Source organism: Anser anser (assembly GCF_964211835.1).
Source record: "Anser anser genome assembly, chromosome: 5".
NCBI lineage: Eukaryota > Metazoa > Chordata > Aves > Anseriformes > Anatidae > Anser > Anser anser.
Genome location: NC_139725.1, coordinates 59,081,658 through 59,102,738, shown reverse-complemented (window position 1 = coordinate 59,102,738; position 21,081 = coordinate 59,081,658). Strand labels below are relative to the sequence as shown.

Sequence of the window (21,081 nt, the reverse complement as noted above, 5' to 3'; positions counted from 1 at the left end):
TTGGAGAAAATCTGGAATAGTAAAACCTGTAAGATGGAGAAATCGCAAATTGTTTTTCTAGCACTTAAACATTGTTCTATTATTGCTGGGTCCACTGCTTAAAAATAAAGTGTCACGTTCATGAAGGATGATCTGGTTTGTCTCCTCCCTTCTGCAGAAGTTCTTCACCGCCAAACAGCACCAGCCATAGAGAACCTTCTCTTTGTAGACAGTTGTGCTAAATACTGGGCTTACTTTTATAGCTGAGTAATTGAAGGGGAGATCTATCTAGCAACCTGCAAGCCTGCTTGCTACCTACCTACCTACCTACCTACCTCTTTATTTAGGTAACTTATGTGAATAGTTCTAGGTGTGTTTTACAGCTCCACGCTTACTAATAATATTACTGTGATTAATTAGGTTTAACTGAAGGAAGTTTAGATGCGGGTTCTGAATCAAGCTCTCTAAAATGTAGAGGACTAAAACTCCATCAATCTAGGCTGGTTTCCTTCACATAGAGTGGCCATTGAACTAATAATCTTAGTAACTGTGCCTAAACCTTCCCAGAAACCTACCAAGAAGACATGTCTTTCTCTTTTGGTAGTGGAGGTCAGTAGCTCCCTTACTGTTTAAAATTTAAGAACACCATCACCTTACAGAATAGCTTGCAGACTGCCATGTTGTCGTGGTACTCTCTCATATCATCTGAAGAAGTTCATTAAAATGATCATTTTAGGTTTGTTACGGATCACGATGAGTCCTGTGTGATTGTCACCCCACCATAGTTTGGAAACCCAGCACTGTATGTTGAAAACAGGTCGTAGTTTTTGCCAGCTTTAGAAGTTTCTAGAAACGCTCTCTTCTAATTGTGGCATCTTGGTCTTATTTTCTTTTAATAATTTGTTTTAAAACAAAACACAAATTGACCTTGTTAGTGGTTTTTCAATTCAGTTTTGGTCTGTGGTTTTCACGTTGATTTCTGAAAGCAGATGAACTTGTTTTGTCTTTTAGTATATACTTAACGAAACAGAAGCTCAGATAAAAGCAGAGCTGTGGATGAAAGAAAATGCAGATTATTTGAAGGAACAAAAAGGTAAGTATATAGGACTGAAATTCTCCTTTTGGCTAGTGTTGCTGAAATACAGTCTGTATAATCTTCATGCTGGTTATCCTTTTGTCATCTTTCAGAAAAGGAAGCAAGAATAGCAAAAGAGAAAGAACTTGGGATTTATAAGGAACACAAGGTATTAAACTGTGTGCTAATTGTGTCTCTTTGAAAATGTCTCAAAAATACATTACATATGTCGATCAGCTCTCTATAGGATGTATGGGAATAATGGTATGGGTCACAACTAAACATGCAAAACCTAGTATATATTTACATGCTATAAAAACACAAAACTATAATTTTTCAGGTGGTGAGTAAAACACTTTCTTGCCCAAACTTTTATTTTGAATTACTATTACAAGAAAATTCTGTGCATGGCAAAGTCAGAGCTAGTTCTTTGCATTTATGATTGCTGTCCTAATTGCTTGCTTATTTAAATGCAATTCTTAAGGCACGCCTGACTTTTTTAACATGTGCATGGAGAATTTGTTTGCACTTGCTGTAACTTCAGTAGCTTTCTTTGCTCATGCAATTATGATTTCTTTATGGAGAACTGACCAGGTCTTTGTTCCAGTCACTTGAAGGAGTATTTCGTTGGACCTTTCATAAAGAATGTGACGGCTATGTTAACAAATGGCATGTCCTGTCTCCATGTTTAGCAGTTTAAAAATGCCTAATTGGCCATATATTCACATTTTACAGCGTTAGTGTTTTGTGTAATTGAGCAAGTGACAAGTCAAATCTTCCACATGCAACTAAAATCCACGTTAGTTTTTTATGTGTATATGCTGTATCTTTTTTCTGGCTAATGTGAAAGACAGAGTTTCCTACTTCCCCTAGGTATTTCAACAATAAAAACAAAACCAGACAATGAAATACTGTTTTAGGCTTCAGAGTTTCTCATTCATCCCACCCTTACAGAGACGTGGCATTCTACCAGCAATTTTCAAAATTGTATAACTCTCTGGCACCAAAAAGTAGCCCAAACAACCCACCTTTTTGTTCTGACAACACAGGAGTTTTTCTCTAACTCTGTATTGTTTCCGACAGCTAGAGTAGAACTTGATTAATATAGTGCTTTCCAATTTCAAGGTAGCACTTGACCCATGTAGGTAAACAGAGGGGCTATTATACACTAAAAAATAAATCTCCTGCAGAGCTCGGTGTTAAAACCTTCCTTTGAAAAGGAAAACGCTGAATGAGAAACAGAGGATCTTTATTTTCTACCTACCCAGGCATTAGACCTGGATAGAAATGTTCTTTGTGTCATTTCTCTGTCTGGGTCTGTGCAGCATCAGGCGCTGTGGGTTGATGCTAGGCTCGGACCTGCAGCCTTTGGCCGAGAGGGGAGGTTGCCTCTCTGCAGCATCCTGCTTCCTATCCATCAGCATTAATGCCAGTCCACGCTTAGAAAACTGCTTCTAATTTTCTTGGCTTTTTTTTTTTCAGTTTTGAGGAAGAGTTGGGTGGATATTTTCGCATTTGGCTTTCGAGCTTCGTATAAAATGCTGTTGCAGTTTTGATACAGATTTGTCAGTGCCTAGAGAAATAGCGACCCAGCTTGACTCTAACTTTGAAGGCGATTTTAACAGGGGCGTTTCTTTATTTACGTGCCGGGTGATGTTATCAGGGTCCCTGCTCCTGTAACAGGAGTTCGCTCCATCTTTTTCACATGTGAGAAATGGCCCACATTTCTTTTCTGGCAGCATTACAGATACGCAGCAAAGAATTTGTAATAAACTGCGTGGGCATTTGGCAAAAATATGAAAGCCAACACTTCTCTCTTGGAGAAAAGAGAAGTCCTTTAGCCCTTAGTCCTGCTCGGTCGCAGGCCAGCGAGCACTGCCCAAGCTCAGCCCATCCTGTCCCCGAGTTTGCAGCACCTGTGCTGGGACTGCCGAGCTGCAGGTCGCCCTTCTGCTGCACAACAATTTTGTTTGTGTCTACATCACTAATTTTATATTTTAATTAAGCCAAAGAAATCTGCAAAGAAGCGGGAGCCAATTCAAGCCAGCACAGCAGGAGAGGCAATTGAAAAGATGTTAGAACAGAAGAAAATCTCAAGTAAAATTAATTATAATGTGCTAAGGGACCTGAACAGCAAAGGAAGTAACACACCAAAGAAAGAGGATGACAGCACTGATGACAGCACCGACACCAAGAAGCTGTCAAGAAGAAAATCTAATGCCAGTAGGAATATAGCCAACCCTGTAAACAGTGTGGGAAAAAGGTACTGCAATTGTTCATTTCTATCTCTGTCTGTGAGGCTGTCTATGTATCTTTCTAAGCCAGACAATGTAGGTACTGAAACATTTGTTTGAGGCTAAAATAATGCTGGGGCTCTGTTTTTATTTATTTTGCCTGCAGTGTCACAGTGGAAACTTATTTATAGCTCCTGTATCAGAGGTCTGTTTTGGTGCGAGTTAATCATTCTGGAGAAGAAAAAAAAATCAATGGGAATTCATAAACACAAATCTTTTGGCCGTGGACACCTTTTCTTCACATATCTCTGACATTTGTTGTCCTCCCTTTCGGAGTTGTCTGTATCTGCTGACATGACACTAAATGTTTGAAAGCTTTGGCTTTTTGCTTGATTTGAAAAATACAGTTCCCATCTGTTTTGACAGCTAGCTGTTTTGATTAGCTTTTATTTTAGTTTTATTCCAAACTTTCATTGTTAATTGATGACACAAATATAAAGCTTTACAGTAAATACGCTTGTCGGTTTTCTGGTCTGCATTTGCAAATGTTTTATAGTGTGATGAAAGCTACCATTTTAATGAGTAAAATATTCAGACTTGCTGGGCAGATTTGTAGTGTGCTGTAAAGTGTATAAGGAGATTGATGTGTCCTATCTGCAATATTCAACTGTTTTATTAGCCTGCAGTTCATGAAATCATGTTGGATGATCATTTGGATGGTCTCTATATATAGTCATTTCTTATTTAGCTGTTAGATATTTATTTACTCCTTAAAAGACACCATTTTTTGCTTCCAGGCACTACACCACAAGGAAATTCAAGCATTTAGTTTGGAAATGCTGGCCTGTGTCTTCATGCCATAGTTTAGAGGATAAAGCAGAGGGGAGGGATGGAGGGAGCGGAGGAGAGCTGGGGTTAGGCGTGCGATGGCAAGGGAGCATGGGAGGGACGTGGGGGTGTCTGAAGCGAAGATTAGGGGAGAGCTGTTCCTGGTGGTGCCTCAGCGATGCATTTTCCCATCCTAATGAAGCAGCTTTTGGGAGAGAAGGACAGCCTCGAGGTGTGAGAATCCATCTCTTCATGCAGGAGCAGGGGACGCAGGATACCTGCAGATGGGAAGCTGGGAGGGATGGTAAGGAGACTTCCCTCCGAAGCTGAGCAAATGCAGATGACTAGACACAAACTCCTTATTTTGTCCTGATTTGAATTAGCTTTGGCCAATGCATTGGCTTTGGCTTTAGCATGAGGCTTCTCAGCCAAAACCACGTCTAGCCTCACTGTCACCGGCATACAGACTTTTTGCAATGTAACAGACATCTTTTCTTTTTCTGCTGCTCCTTCTTCATTCGGTGTTTTATCAAGATGGCTTCGTTCTCATTCAGCTTCTCACCCCTAATATCATCAGCTTTGCTTTCCAGTTCTTTACTCACTGAGGGTTTTAGTCTGCTGTGGATGTTGCTACCTCGTGTCATGCCTAATGACCCAAGCACGCACATTTTCCTCTGGTGACAGAAAGCAAAGATGCATTGAGGATTAACTAACAGCATTGCGCATATGTTTTATTTGGATTTAACAGGTATTAGTGAGTCATGTTTCTGGCATCTCTAGTAAAACATGGCTCTGATTCAGTTGTCAGAAATGAAATGCTGCGTTGGGAAGTAGGGGCTTGTGAGGTCCCCATTGCTTTTCAGGATGTAGCAGTAGTATTGACGCTCGAGCTGCTTTGCCACATCTGTGCCTCGTCCATACGAGGCCCAGTTTTCCGAAATGTTGGGCACTTGGAGCTCCTGTTGAAGCCAGCATGTTAAACTCTTCACAGGTGTTAAACTCTTCGGAAAATCATGCCATAAATATTTAATTTAACAGTGGTGCAACTTGAAAAGGTTTCTAAATAAATACACAAATCAGTATTTTCCAAAAGCATCTAATAAAATGTGTTTATTTTTCCTCTTGAGAGTCTAAAGTACGTCCTTAAGATGCGTAACAGAGTTTCCTGATGATGATTAGCAGATCTTAGGTACAATGAATTTTGCAGCAGAGCACTTCAGAGAAGGTTGGGGATACATGCAGATATGTGAGTTAAGATTTTGCACTCCAGAAGTAGGCAGCGTTCTTGCTTAAATAATATCAAGGACTTGGCAAACCATTAGTTCTTTATTTCTTACAATTAAAGATTTATGACATACTTCTGATTTTTTTGCTAGTAGTCTAAATGCCATGCCTTTTAAATGGCATGCATAAATTTCTGTGTTCTGCATTGTTCTTAGATGCCACGCATCCCTTTCCTTTGTTCAGCATTGTTCCTCTGAGAGGTGAATGGCTAACTGCTTTCCTAGTGATACAAAAATCATGGTGATTTATATGCAATTAATAATAATAAAAACCCTGAAAGTTGCTCATTAGAAAATGAATGAGGCACGTAATGTAGCTTTATCCGGGAGGCATTTGCGGAAATCTTGCTAACTGTTTTGGTTTGGAGTGATTTACAGTCCTACGTGTTTATCTTTCTGTGTCTAAAATACTTAGTAAGCTGTATTTGACTGCAGCAGCACCTTGCATAACCATGTTTTGATCCCGACCTTTCATTCATTTGAGATATAGTCAGTTTTAAAGAGCTCCTGATTTAGTCCTGATCCCAATTAGAAGGCCCCAGTACCAAGCTACTGGGAGCTTCATGGGCTAGGAGAGGAATACTGGTTCTTGGTGATTAAGGCAGTACTCGTGTAAACGTATAAAATAGGAATGTAGATTTTATTGCTTTCCACTTGCAAGCCAAGATTTTACATACCTCACTAGGTCTGGACAGATGATGCGGCTTAGTTTGGCATGTGTCTCAGAAATCATCTTCATACACAGCGTGTAGCACTCTGGGAATGGGAAGTTGATCTCCATTTTTCTAATTGCCTCTCACTACAAAATACGCTGCCCTTGTATTTCTGGGAAGAGGACTTCAGATTATCTCTTAAAAAATGGTTGCCCCAGCCAGACATGGTGCAATTTCTGTTGATTTGCTGTTGTTGTTTTGTAATATGACATAAAATAGCAGTTACAGAATTGTTTTGTAGTTTCTGAAATTTTCTTGGGAAAGTACTTTCAAAGAATTATTCCAAGGGTCATGCAGAGTTTCCCCTTTTTAGACGAGTAGACATTACATACATCAATATTTTCAAAAGCGAACTGGATTTTTGAACAGTTTTCTTTACTGTTCAACTTTCTGACTTTTAGAAGAAGACACGCTTTTTTTCAGACGCATTTCCCAGAATTATTCTGGGGTTGTACTTAATGTATGTGTCAACATAGTAGAAATGATAAAGACAACACAAGCAATTTTAAGAAACTTTACTTTGTGTAAATGTGTTTTATTACATTTCTTAATGCATTGGGGTTAGGGTTTTGTTACAGTGGGATATCACGACTGGTGCTTTAGAAGGAAAGCCATTTCATTGTCTCTGTTGTAGAGACGTGGCACGGTGGATGTTACCATAATAGATATTGCAACTTTAATTTCAATTACCAGTTGCACAGTCTATCTTCACTAATGTCTTCTGTGCGTATGAAACAGGTGTCACAGAAGACTAATATGTTGAACTCCTGGGAAAGAGCCGTTGCCACTTTGAGCTACTTAAAACCTAAACTCCAGTTTGAGCTGTGTTATGCACCGGAGCTCTTCAAGTCCACTAAAGAAGGGGTTTAGGTCTGCAAGCTTTTGGTTAAAAGCTTAATAATTTACTTTGTATTTACTTGAGCTGAATCTTACGACGTTATTTGCAAAGTGAAATGTGTTGTAGCAAGAAAAAGTGGGACCAAAAAAGCTTTCACGTCACTACTTTTAAAAATTTTCAGCCTGTTTATTGCTATGTACTTGAAATCGGTAATGATATCAGAGAGGACAGGATATATTATCGGGGGAATAAATGTGTCAGGTTAATCTCCTGAAGAATTTGCCGTGGAAGAAGTGAAGCAGGACTGCAAAGCACATCTGAATCCACTGTAATGAAACAAGGTTGTTCTGAATGGAAGCATATGAATATATAATAGAAAACCAAATCAGGCTTGCTGCAAATATGACAGAAGCCCTTGGTAGAGATTTCAGATTTGATTAGATTTTGAATTTCACTTCCGAATTCTCTCCGTGGCCTCCCTGTTGTTTATTGGCCATCCTTTTGCTCGGCAATGTTCACCCCTGGCAGCGGGGCCCCGCAGGTGTTCTGAGCTCCGAGGTCTGGATGGGGCAAGCAGCACGTGGGAAGGACTGGGAGCTTGTCCTGGCCCTCGAGGATGCTATGCATTGGTGTCTGCTCCAGATACATTTTTGTTGGCTTCCCCATGGGTGTCACGACCCCAGAAATATCCCCTATATGATGAGGGAGGATGCGCGTAATGATGTCTACAGCCTCGTGTTGGGCGTCTCACTTAAGCACATACATTGCCTGGTACTTTCTTGGCTCTGATTGAAATCAGATTCCCCCAGAGGGTAAAATATGAGCAGAAACCTGATTCACTAATTTTTGGTAAAGTTGTATCAGAGAAATAGCATTAGCAGTCGCAGGCCTTGTCGCTGCACTGGGTATTTCGCCCCGTGCCGGCAGCGGCATGGGTGGGCGAGGGCAGCGAGCACAATTCCCCATCCCACACATCTGCTCATGCTGTGGGTGCCTAGCAGGACCTGTATGGCTTCTTCCCGGGGAGTAAGAAGGGAGGAAGCCCTCACATCCAGGATTACTGACAACAAGCCCTATATTTTGGGTTTTGCTGTCCAGGTGCATGGCAGTGCAGGGCTGAGTGCCGCGCCGTCGCGCTGCTCCCAACCCAGCTGCAAGTCTCCATCTCCGTGATGCTTGTCTGCATTTGCCATGGCTTATGATTTGTTTTTATAAACTCAAAGCAGACTATTTTTTTTTTTTTTAAATGTACGGTACTTGTAGTTTATTTTACATTATGGGACTGGTATTTGTGGAGGGGAAGAGGGTGAGCTCAGTTTTTCCAGATTACTTAGATCACTCCAAAACTGCATGAGACAAAGCTCAGCCTGAGTAATCCAAGGGATGCCTGAGTGTCTGAAAAACCTCGAAAACGGTATTTCTGTTAGGGTACTGCCCGTCCTTTACACCAGTTAGACCCAGTGATCGTAATGGTTACAAAGCACTCTTGATTCCTTGCGTCTAGAAGAGAGTTGTTGTTTCAGAACCTCTTTTATTAGGAAAAATAACCTTGCAGCAAAGGTTTAAGAGATTTGGAAATGGGTATCTTCGGGGTTCCTGGATTGCAGCAGACACAACGGGGTCTGGCAGGCTGATGGGGTCTGCAGGGATGCCCCCGGGCGAGCTCTGTGTGATGGAGCTGAGCTGCTGAAGAGGGAGAAGCCCCCGTGTTTGGCAGACGTGAAGCTTTTGAGAGTCTTTTCTGTGCTGGCTTCAGTATGTATCCCCCTTACAAATTGGTCCTTTGAGATGGGATCTTAAGAGTGTTTTTATATGCTTTAATTTTTCCACCGTTTATTTTTATTTTTCTCAGCATTGCCTTCAGCTCTCTGTCTAATTTACCTTTGATAGGCTGTTTTTCCCTCTCTGCTTTGAAGTCTATTACATGGCTCGGAATTCGTGTGTATTACTCAAAGTGAGATATTAAACTTTATTTCTTGTCTTGTGCAGCGCTTCAGGCCTTCTTTCCATATGTGACTAATGCACTAGCACAAATGTGCTCCCTGAGACAAAATTCCTCACGGCAGATACTGGGAGTGCTTGCTGAGCTGCTAGCTGGGAGTTTCTTCTCTAAGCTTAATTATTTTTCGGTCGGCGTTTTGGTGTTTCCTCCCGAAGCAGTCCCGTGTTGGCTGGGGGATGAACTAGCTCTGGTTCCTGGCTATGAAGGTACACGTGGGAGCCTTCAGCTTTCGGTTTGAGTCTTCTGTGCTTGGTAAATAAATTCTCCAACCACTCCAACATAACTGTTTTCTTATGTGAGCTCTGCTTTGAGAATTTCTGTGGAGTGTAATTTGATGTATGTTTGTGCTTTGCTGTGGTATATAATCATTTAAATCAAAGGTTAATCAAAATGATTAGTCATTTTAAACAGGAAAATGGTGACATTTGATAAGTACCTCCACTTAAAATAAATCCTGCCAGTATTTTTCAGTCTTGTAACTTTAGAGGGACAACTTCATACAAATTACGGTTAACATTTTATTTACCAAAAACAAAGCCAAGAAAAAATGAATGCAACATTTCCAGGCTTCTGCTTTTCGAGTCATGCATCTGCCTTATTAAAGGTACCTGGCTGGGGGAGAGCTTCGCCAGTGACCTTGGAGGGAGCTGACATCCATTTATTTGCTTGCTCACGGTAGGTCTGGGGAGTTGATCTAGTAAAGCCTGCTGTAATGTTGTAACCTGGCTAGCGCTGCAGGTAGCTCTCTTCGGGTGAGCTAAGGAGCCTTTTGTAACAAAGAGATAAATCAGAGGCGAGAGCTGCACAGAAACTTATCTGACCCAACACGCCTTCAAACGAGCGTGTGTGCTAAAATTTGTGAGTGCTAAAATGAGATAGCCAGCAGTCCTTCCCTCTTCATTAACAAGCAAGGAAAAATGCATTTCTTTTGTGCATGCACCACAGTCGGGATCGGTGGAGTGGGTTGGCCCTCTGCCCTCCGCTTCGTTCCTCCTCACGCTGAGGTGGGACAGAAGGAAGGGGGAAAGATATTTTTTAAAAACAATCCCAAACTCATTTTTCCAGGAGCTGGAAATGGTTGTCAGAATGTGACGTTTGTTCTGATTACACAGGCTGTTTTGAAGATCGATTCCCCAAAAGTTTTGGAGTCATTTCTTTTTGAGTACTGGAATTTTAAATGCCAAAATTTCAGTGATGCAGCAAACCCGCCTGTATTTTCACTCTGTAAGATATAATTGGAGACAAAAGCCCCTGGAATGACTTAATGATAGGAGAAGTAACATAAAAAGGCTTTCTCGTTGTGAACCAGTTAATGTAAGCTCAGTGATGCTACAAAGCATCCTCAGTTGTACATCATTCATTAATGGCATTCAGCTTTTATAGTGCAGACGTTTAATGTTGTCAGGAGTTAGCTTAGTGTAAGCGTAAGGCAACATGGTCTGCTGCCACTGCAGAGGGGTGTTCCTGAGCTGTCATTTTTTTAGTCTTACGAGAATCTTGGAGAAATATATAAAAATAAACCCGTCAAGACTGGGTGAAGACACTTCTAGGCTTGTGTGAGCGTTTCAGCAGTAACAAGCTTCTGCCAAATTCAGCGCTCGGTTCCCTTTACCCAAAATGATTAGAGTGCCTTCAATTTAAAAGTAAAAAGGCATTGATCTGGCTGACCTTGTGGCCCAGACCCAGGTCAAGTGTCCGTATTTTTACAGCAGCCTCGTTGTTTGTTTAATATAAATTGGATCTTGCTTTTCTGCCTCCCACTCGAGAAAATCGTCTCCCCGTCGGATTCCAGGGGAGGTCAGCTGGGCAGCACGAAAATGCAGAGCAGACTTTTGTGACTGTCTGAAATCATTTCATCTCGCATTTAAGACCAAATAGGAGCGATTTTAGCCCAGAAGATAATTTTGCGTGACCCTCGTACTGCGAGCTCCTTGTTATCTCTATTGTCGTTTTCAGGTTTTTTAGAAGAAAATGCTCGGTGGTCTTTTACTTCCAAATTAGTCTTGGTACGTGTAGTGGGAGATTTAATATGTATGCACACATTAGTAGTGCGTTATCAAAACCAGTTGTAAGTGACCTGGGGGAAGAGGGGAGTGGGAAGAAGCAAAGAAATAGAAAGTGCACGTTGTAGAAATAGAAAGTACGCAATAGAAAGTGCACCGTCAGAACCTAAAGGCGCGCATCCTGCTCTAACAGCTGAGAGTCTTGGGCTCTGTGAAATGCTCAAGTTGTTAGTCTGTAGATTTTTCTGATTTTTGTTTGTTTGTTTGTTTTTATGGCTGAAGAGTGGCTGGATTCAGAATTGATTTTTCCCTTGACCCTACCCCAGCAGGGTCTGCTTGTTGATTTGCTCTTTTTTTTTTTTAATATATTTTATTTAATATATTTTTTTAATAAGGTGAGGGAAGCATGTGGCTGGTGTGCTTTAGATTTGCAAATGAAGTTGAATTTTCAGTGGATATTTATTAAATGTTGAAGGAAATGGGACAAAACCATGAAGTTACCTTGTTCTCAGTACGATAAGGCATATGTTATCCTACCAAGGCTAATGCCCAAACCAGGAGAGCAGTCACAGAAGCATTTTGTTTCTTGATGTTTGCATACGTTGCCAGACTGAATAAGTGGCAGTCTGTGTGGTTGTGATTGCTGTTCCTTCACTGTAGCTGGGTAAAGTATTGGAAAGTTATGGCAGTTTGTTGCAAAACTTGAGGTACTGTGTTGTTCACAGAATATTTAACAGAATCTACATAATTAGTTTTAAATTGGCCGGTGTACTGTAACTTAGTCATTTGTGTAATTGCTGTTCCATTACCCGGTGATGTTTCTGGTGTGCTGACTGATTTCAGCTTTACCTTGCTGCATTTGCTACTAAATATAGGCTGAAACATATTGAGATGACTTCTAAATGCGTTCTTGGAAGAGACGTGCAGCAAATTTAACTTCTTCTGTTGTTTAATTTCCAGTTCCTTCTAACTCAGAAATTCCTGCCCAGCATTTCCCCCTCCCTCCCACCCAGCACAGCGAGACTGAACGAACCGATCACCGTCTTTAGCACTTGCAGCGACCGAGGTGACTGACCCACGCTCTCCAGAACAGCACGGCTTCTCTTCTCTCATACAGACCCCTTCCCTGTGACCCAGAAAGGTGTAAGGGAGCAAACCACTGACTTCTGCAAACATTTTCCTCTCCCCCCATGTTTTTACACTGGCAAAGAAACCCATGCAGCTACAGAGGTCGGATGGGAAAGTACAGAGGGCAGTGTATGTGGACGTAAGGACCTGCAGCCTGTCTCCCAAGTGCACATTCAAGATCCTCTCATCCTGAGTGCTTTTTCAAGGCATGCTTGGCTCAGCAGCTGTCAAAAACTGTAAATGATTTGAGATCTTTCTTTTCAAACAGGGCCGTGATAGCTGGCAGTGAAAGGATACAATGAGCCTATTATAGCCCGCAGCGTGACATGGTGTGACAGATCTGAAATCTGTATTGATATTCAAAGTTGAGTGTAACCTTGCTGAATTGGAGCACTGGAACCTTGGACATTGAGAGCACTCTGAGGTCCCATTCAGGACGGAAGGATTGAGTGTATGTTAATAGGCTGTTGTCTCTTTATTCGGAGATGTTTTAGATGCAGCATTTAATGTGAAAGAAACCTATGCTACTTTACAGTGCAATGTTCTTTTAAAAAGTTATCAATATATTTAATCCGGGTGTTTGGGGATCTGAAGTATGAAGGAAACGCATACAAATTAGGAAGCAGAATGAAGTGGCTGGCATGTTTATTTTGTAAGGTTATCTTTGCCTGCCTAGACTGGTGGCGTGGTAGCTTTACTAGAAAAATGGCGTTGTGTACTTCGGTGTGGGTTTTATCAATGCAGCAGTACAAAAACAAAATAATTTGGAATCCTAAGTAAAACTGCTGTTGCTGAAGTTGAGCAACACAATCATCAGGTTAAAGCTGTAGTTCAATTAATCAATCAATCAGCTGATGAATTAATAGCAGAGATTAAAATCAGCAGTGAATCAAATGATTAGGTGTAGAGAAGCATAACAGAAATCAGGAAGTTTTATGAAATAGGACTGCTTATTGCAAGGCAGAAAGGCAGGATACCCAGCGAGCATCGCCTGCTGCCCGCCTCTTGGAAGCAGCCGATGGATCTTTCCCATTTGTGTGTTAGTAAGTCACTTTAGGGGTTAATTCTGTGCCTAAGTATGCTAGTTAGATGATTGTGGATTAGACACTTGCTCTTTTTCCATTTTCTGCTAAATGAACTGTGTGCAAGCACTCTTTATTAAGCAATATTGGCTTCAAAATATGATAGGCAAATATAGCACGTCTTTAACATGTTTGCGCTTTATTCATGCCTTCTAAAATGTTACAGAAAAAAAAAAAAGGATTGGAGCAGAGTAGAAGAAAGGTGAACTCCTTTGTGCAGGCTGTTGGTGGAACACCACAAGTAGGCGAGATTGATGGATGCCTCCTGTGGACTTCTCTGGGTGTTCCTGCATCAGGCTGTGCCCTCCAGAGTCCCTCCTTCTGTTCCTCCACCTCCTCCTCCTCCTTCTTTGAACAGTGTTCAGGAGACTGGGACCATTATTGTCTCCCAGTAATGTGGCAGCATAAAAAAACCCTACCTTTATCGCCAATGTGTTTATTTATGGTACTGGCTCTGCTGCACCTCTTCAAATCTCCAAAATGCTTTGGGGAAGTATGAGCTTTCTTTTCCTACAGCCTGGTTCAGTCTAAATGTGATTTTGACCTTTGGACAATCTGGAACATAAAATCTGACAGTAAGGCCCAATCATTTCTTATATAACTTATTTTAAAAGTCAGAACATAACGTGCTCCTAAAGCGTAAGAGAGGACTTGCTGAAAAAGCTTCAGTCTCATCATGGGAAATGTTCAGAGTACATATGACTTAAATTTCCTTAAATTCCTGTAGTAACAGAAGCTACTTTTAATCTGTGGAACCATTTTTTCATTTTCCTGTTATTCCTTAAATTATTCCCGTTCCTTTTCACCAGGAAAGAATTGGAGATATGAAAGAATTTGGTTTAACTAGGTTAGAAAAGCGTCCTTAAGAAAAATAGTTGTTTGGCTTAGTACACAACTAACTTCAGATAATATACTAGTACCTCAAGAAAATGTGAGGTCTGTACGTATCAAGTGTAAGGAAATGAGCCTTCTCACGAGAACAGTGCTGGGAGTGTGCCCACATTTGTTGCCTTACAGAATCCATTTAAGGCTGTATTGATATCTCTCCTTTGGTCAGCGTAGTATGGTGTATAGGTGCTCTGTGAGCATTGTTGATTTTACTGCATAATGTATAACAAGAATTGCACAAATATTTTATGCAGGCAAAACGTAGTTATCAATTTTGATTTGTATATGACATTTCCTTGCAGTTTTCTTCCTTCTGAATGCTTTTGATGAGCTACCGCTCAGCATACACTGATGTTTTATGGCTCAGATAGACTGTGCCTTACATTTCACGAAAATAAACCTGAAAACTGATTCATCAGCTCTAAAAGCAAGAAATGACAATGTTCAATTCTGTTCTATTAAAAAAAAAAAACAGAGGGAGGGGAAGAAAAGAAAAAGAAAGGGATAATTAAGGACTTAAAACCACTGTGTTTGTTTTGTTTTATTCCTGCAACGAGTGAAGTGAGTCCCATGTAAAGTGCGGTGTGTGTAAGCCACAAGAAAGCATGAATTTTGTGTCATGCAAAGTAAGTTACTGGCGAGTGACTTACTCGCTGGAGAGGTCTGGGCTGGGAGGTGGCCGCTTTGTAAAAATAAACCTCATCTTGCTGACCTTTGCAGCCCCTGGCTGCCTCTCTCTCCGTCCAACGCGAAGAGATTAGGAAAGCCCTTCTCATCAGAAGGCGCTGTGGACACCGTTGTCTCCAAGGGTCCCGTTGTGTCTGGGCGTGATTTATCGGGGCAGCAGCCTGCCTGCTGCGGAGCCTTCACCCGCTGGCACCAGCAGCTCAGCAGCAGCCCTGCTGCTGTCGGGCAGGCGTTCAGGCTCGAACCTCTGCCTGCTAAAAACAACGCACGTCTCCCAACGTGACGGATGGGAAACCTGGCCCCCTGAGTCATTCGCCCAAACTTGTTTCGAAGGCTGGCTGCTTTTGTTGAATCGACATCTTCAGGTGCTTCCTGTGTTTTCTCTAGGAGTGGATAACTCATATTTTGTTCAACGCAGAAAATAGGAACATGATTAAATCTCACAGAAAGTTTGTCTCTCAGCACATGGTAATCTTCAGTTGCTGGATTTTATATGGATACACATGCGTTATATATATACATGTGTGAATGTATATAAAAAGAAAAGTCTTAAAAATGCAGTTTTTGTACGTTTATTTCTGTCTCATCAGGAGAATTGGCAGAGAAATGTTTCTAAGATCCAGTGATTACTAAGCTGTAATTTTTCTATTAGCTTTAGGTTGCAATTTGAAATTGTTCCTCAACACATAAGCAGGTCTTAAATCACAGAACAGCAGGAAATTCTGGGACCCAGGGCCTGGAGTGAGCTTGCAGAATTATTTTGTTGCAGCGTCAGTAGCTAACAAACATTAAGCACAGCATTATATTAACTTTTCTGGGAAGACCAGAGACTAGAAAACTCAAGTTTATGGTTCAGCATTTGCTGATAGGATTTGCAACTCGGGGAAGTCCAAATGTAAGATGCTTTTTGCAGAGTGCTTACGAGAGGCCAGCCTCAGTAACAGATGTGGTTTTGTCTAAATGACTTTCCCTCTCTTTTCAATCTCAATATCTGTTGATTTCATTTTAAAACCCATTTTAAAGCAAATGAAACAGCTAAGACTTTTTCTATCGCGGCCTTCAATATCCTTCCTCTCTACAGCCCATAGTTTTAAGAGCTGTGGGAGGCATAGTGGAGCTGAGGGTACCCGTACTGGGCTCTGGTTTCAAGCCATTTTATACATTGGTGAAGATTTCAGGCTTTTATAGCAGGACTTATCTTTACTCAGGCAGGCTCAAGAGACCAGTGGAGCTCCTCTCGCCTGTGCGCCATGCTCCACATCACAGCTTCAGAGAGATCTGGCAAGTTCCCAATTTAAACTGTCTTAATAGGGTGAATCTGAAATGATTTAAATACCGTAAATTTACCACCATAACTAGAGGGTCAAAAGCAAGAGCTGTGGAAGCGCTAATATTTAAGAGAGGTTTTAAAGAGGAATTTAAACCTAGCTGCCTTAGAAAGGTCTCCATGATGAGGTAGGGAAGATTATAAATAAGTGATTTCAATCCCCCAAGTTTTTTATTAATGGATCACCCTCAGGTTTTCTGTACTGTACGTGTCTAGGGCTGGATTTTGTCCCACTGACCTCAGTGGATGGTTCACACCATGGAAGGGTGGAGCAGTGTGTGCTTTGGGATGCGTACAGGCACCGCAAAGAGTTGTGAGAGTCGGTCCCTGACGAGGCAGATAATTAAACAAGTGTACGTTCTCAGGCTTTGTGCATGCTTTTGGAAGGAAATGGTAAAACAATCTACTTAAGAGCATCTGAATTTTTGCCAACGTGTGTTATAGCTTTCCCTGATAAATTACTAAACATGCTTTCCATAGCTATTGCTATAAATACTTTCCATTCTTTCTTTTTCCTCTCCTCTCCTCTCCTCTCCTCTCCTCTCCTCTCCTCTCCTCTCCTCTCCTCTCCTCTCCTCTCCTCTCCTCTCCTCTCCTCTCCTCTCCTCTCCTCTCCTCTCCTCTCCTCTCCTCTCCTCTCCTCTCCTCTCCTCTCCTCTCCTCTCCTCTCCTCTCCTCTCCTCTCCTCTCCTCTCCTCTCCTCTCCTCTCCTCTCCTCTCCTCTCCTCTCCTCTCCTCTCCTCTCCTCTCCTCTCCTCTCCTCTCCTCTCCTCTCCTCTCCTCTCCTCTCCTCTCCTCTCCTCTCCTCTCCTCTCCTCTCCTCTCCTCTCCTCTCCTCTCCTCTCCTCTCCTCTCCTCTCCTCTCCTCTCCTCTCCTCTCCTCTCCTCTCCTCTCCTCTCCTCTCCTCTCCCCTCCCCTCCCCTCCCCTCCCCTCCCCTCCCCTCCCCTCCCCTCCCCTCCCCTCCCCTCCCCTCCCCTCCCCTCCCCTCCCCTCCCCTCCCCTCCCCTCCCCTCCCCTCCCCTCCCCTCCCCTCCCCTCCCCTCCCCTCCCCTCCCCTCCCCTCCCCTCCCCTCCGATGGTCATCAATCTTGCGTTTAGTGATCCTGCTTTTCTGTAGCTCTTATCAAGTGTATCTCAGTGTTATTTATTCTCCTTCTGTTTCACTTAGGCTCGTAGGTGCCGTTTGGACTTCGGTCTTTCTCAAAATCTAGAAGAAGAACCTTTCATTTGGCATGAAAAGGGAAAAGTAGCTTTGTTTTTCTTCTTCTTGGGACTTCAAAAGCACAAAATAAAGATTAAGTAGGAAAATGGAGAAACAAAACTCAGAAACACTGAAAGGTGCACAGTGATTAAACTGTAGGGAACATTCACATATCTGCCATTTGGTCTCCTGAAGATCAATACTATGAGACTAATCTATGATGCTGCAGCAGTCTATAGTAACTCTAACGTATTATCTTTCAGTGTGTTATTACTGGACTAAAAATTGCTGTTTTTACATTTTGAAGATACTGGGATACTCATCCTGGCGCTCATTATTTCATAAAATAGATCAGCACTGCTCTCTGTGTGCACACAGTTCAATATTCTTTCAAAATGATATTGAAGGGTGATCCTGCTGTTCCAGCGATCCTGTCCAGCACGGTTACGCCTGAATGGACGCCAAAAAAGCAGAGCTCAGAGCAAGCAAAATATGGCTGGTCGTGTCTGATGCTCGGTCGTTTCAAAGGTGTCATCCCTCTTAGCTGGGTGATAAATAGAAGGAGGAGCAGCGTCTGTGTTGTCGTGATTTCGCCCGGTGAGAGGCACAAAACCAGCCCGAAAGTTTTTGTGATGACTTCTGGTCTTCGTAAGCTAGATTCTGGGAGTTTGTAATTTGGCAAGGAGGGAAAAACATCTTTAGTAATATACTTATTGCTGTACCGATAGACAAGTTATGAAGTTTGGGCTAATTATAATTTCCTGAGTCTCCGTAAGTGGATTCAAAATGACTTGTTTGCTCTTGTGCTGTAGTAACTTTTTTTCATTTATTCTTTTCCCTTTCAAGCAACCGAATACCATATTGCCTCTAAATTGGCAAAATATTAGATTTCCTTAGCCTAATCTTAGAGTCTTGTTTTTCCAATTATATTTCGCAACACTGATGGACAATAGTCAGTAAAAGCAAAAAGAATTCTTAACAGAGGCTGGATTTGGAAGCCTGTCAAAAATGTGGTTATAAAACAACCTGTCCCGTGAGCAGAGTAACCAGCAAAGTCTCGTCCTCTACCAATTGCTGCCTTCTTTCCCTTGGTTCTTCCTTTCCTCCCCTTGAGCAACAGCTCCAGCTCAGCTCTGTGAGCCTCTGTGAGCAGAGCTAGGGTTTGTTTCTCTTTGTTTTTTTTTCTGCTGTGAGCCATGTACCTGCGTGATACCTGTGTGGGACATGGTCGACTCTTTCTCCTTTGGTGGGGGAGCCATTTGGGTCTCCTCTTCCTACTTCAGATTTTTACAAAGGGCATAAGAACTTGGTTATTTTGGTGACTTTGGTGACTGTTAGATTTTGTGGTCCCTAGACATGTGGAAGGGTTGGAATGGAGTGAAATAGAGAAGCCAGCAAGTCCTATAGCTGTCCTTTTATAATTATCCTTTATTTACAGTGGAGAGTGCACCTTGTGTGTATGGGCAGAGATTTCAAAATGAATGGATTACTGTTACACTGATTTAAAAGGACTTTTAAATTTGGTGTGTGTTTTAACTGGGCTATCTAAATAGCTTCAAACATTTAAAAACTGTTGCTCTTGTAAGCAATTTTCAGGCTGAATCCGAAATCACAGCATTCCTAGGGAAAATATAATCTTTAACCCTCAAAAATGCCTACGTTAAAGTTGCCCAGTGTTGGCAATGAGTACGTAGGCGTGATGCATTTTATCAGCTTTGCTTGTAGCTAACCAAAGAGAGCTTGTCATAGCATGAGTCGCTTATTGATGACACAGTTGTCTGTGATTGATTAAAAGTGGCAGATTTATTTCAGCTTCAACTCTTTCCATTAGCATTCCTATCGACCATCCGGCAGTGGAAAACCTTACTTGTGAGATAGACTTAGATCTTGTTAAAAAAATTACAAGATTTCTTGGGGCCTTTTTTGCCAATGTCCTGGTGAGCTGGAAAGTTGTCAGGTTTAGTTTCTAGACAGTTTTGTTATCTGAAATGGTTGAGACATGTAGGGTCAGGCTGTGATTTGTTTTCAATGGTTTTAATGTACTTTAATTATTGCTTTGATTGCAGCAAATATTTGATTAGTGGTTGTGCAGGTACCTTGTTGGGGGGCTTTTTAGCTCTTTCATAGCGTTCACTTGCTGGTTAGGGTGAGAAGTGATGTGTTTCTGTTTAAATGGGAGCAAGAGGACAAACAACCTTTTTTCACAATGGTCCCTACAGAAAACCAGAACTTCCCCTGACTTACTTAATTATGAGAACGTCATATAATAATCAAAATCATTTGACCATGCTTAGGGCACCACAGTCGAAATCACTTAAAGATTACGTACCAGAGAGGGATGCTTAAGGGGCACAAAATGTATGCTAAATGAATTGTGATCTTCCAAAATGTGCAGTTGTCTCTGTGTCCATTAAATGCTAGAGATACGTACTGATATGAGAGACGCATGGACCTGTCGTACAACGGATGATGAAACCTCAGGACATGTAGAGGAGCTCCTGCAGTGGCACTGTGAATTACATCACGATCTGAAGTCGAGCAGCTGCTCTGGCCCTACCGTCCCCTGATGAGTAATGCTGTATCGGGGCTATCGTTGGTAAACAGCTTGATGTGGCTTTTCTGCTGCAGCGTTTGGCACCTGGAACCGTAATGCTGTCTGTGCCTTCCCACCTGCAGCATCCCCTGCTTCCCACAAATGTAGGAAAGCCTTGAAATTTCATTGGTAGGACCCCTCACATCTAGATTTTATAGGGGATGCTGTAAAGATTAATTTTATCTATGTGCTGCAGAGAGGTGAGTAATGGATAGGGAAAACACATTCTGCATGATTTTCCCTGTATTTGCAGGGTTTGGTTGTAACAATGCTTTGAAATCTTTGTTGAACACATTTTTTAGGGGGGTGTGGGAGTTGAAAGAAATCCGTCCATTTTTCAGAGCGTGATAGATTTCTGTCCAGGATCTCCAGAGCTTGACCTTGTTGGGTGTAAATATTTTAAACGGTTCCATGGCTATTTCAGGCTTGTGGTTTGCTGAGGCGTAATGCACAAGGGACTGCTCCTAAATGGGCTCCTCGTGGCACTTAGGCTCACACAAACACTGCAGCAAGCGAAGGTGTTAAAATGCATGGCTGAAGGTCAAAGTGACAGGTCTTATTAGGAGATTACCAGTAATATTTCTCTTCAATAATCTCCTAACAATTTATTTTCAATTTTGTATACAATTTTGCAAATCGTGTTGAGGCAGCAGTAAGGTTACGTAGATGCTGGTTACTCGTGCGATATTTAGCATTAAAAAGGGAACGAATCCCTTCTGGTTTTATTTTCCGTCATTAGTAATGTTTATGCTGGAAGAGTATGCAATTTCTGCAAATCAAATGTTTTTGGACAGTTAGCGGGGATTATCTGAAACACATAAATAATGTATGGTGTAATTCACTTGAAGGCCTGCGTTAGCCTTTTTTGGTCTTAAAGAGGATAATGTTGGAGGAAAAATTTGGAGGAAATTTATTCAGCCACTTGAAGAGGCATTTTATGGAGGATTAAGATTTGTTTGTTTTAAGTATTTCTCAAAAAGTGCCTCTCAGGTCCTCTGTTTTAATTGTGCCATCACGTCTGTGAAAGATCATTTTAATTTTCTTTTCTAAGGGTGCATGTCGAAGCGTTGCTCACTTCCAACGGTACGCAGACTATTTGGTACAAACGTTTCACAAACAGGACTGCTACTAGACAAGGCACTGTCCTCCTATCAGAAAGTTTCTTAAAATGTCTCACCTGTGGGTTTATTTGTCCTACTTACTATATTTTCTTTCAGA

General features: G+C 41.8%; 1 protein-coding gene across 3 annotated transcripts in view; it reads left to right on the top strand.

Moving 5' to 3' along the window:
• Positions 1-21,081, top strand: part of BRF1 (BRF1 general transcription factor IIIB subunit) — a 175,142-nt gene that overhangs the window by 128,152 nt on the left and 25,909 nt on the right. For 2 of the 3 annotated variants that reach the window (XM_083839101.1, XM_083839099.1), the window contains exons 13-15: positions 991-1,072; positions 1,168-1,223; positions 3,061-3,317. In XM_083839101.1, the coding sequence (XP_083695227.1) occupies positions 991-1,072; positions 1,168-1,223; positions 3,061-3,317 (395 nt within the window). Of the gene's footprint in view, positions 1-990; positions 1,073-1,167; positions 1,224-3,060; positions 3,318-3,454; positions 9,423-21,081 lie in introns of those variants that run through there. The other variant, XM_083839100.1, reaches the window with a different exon arrangement.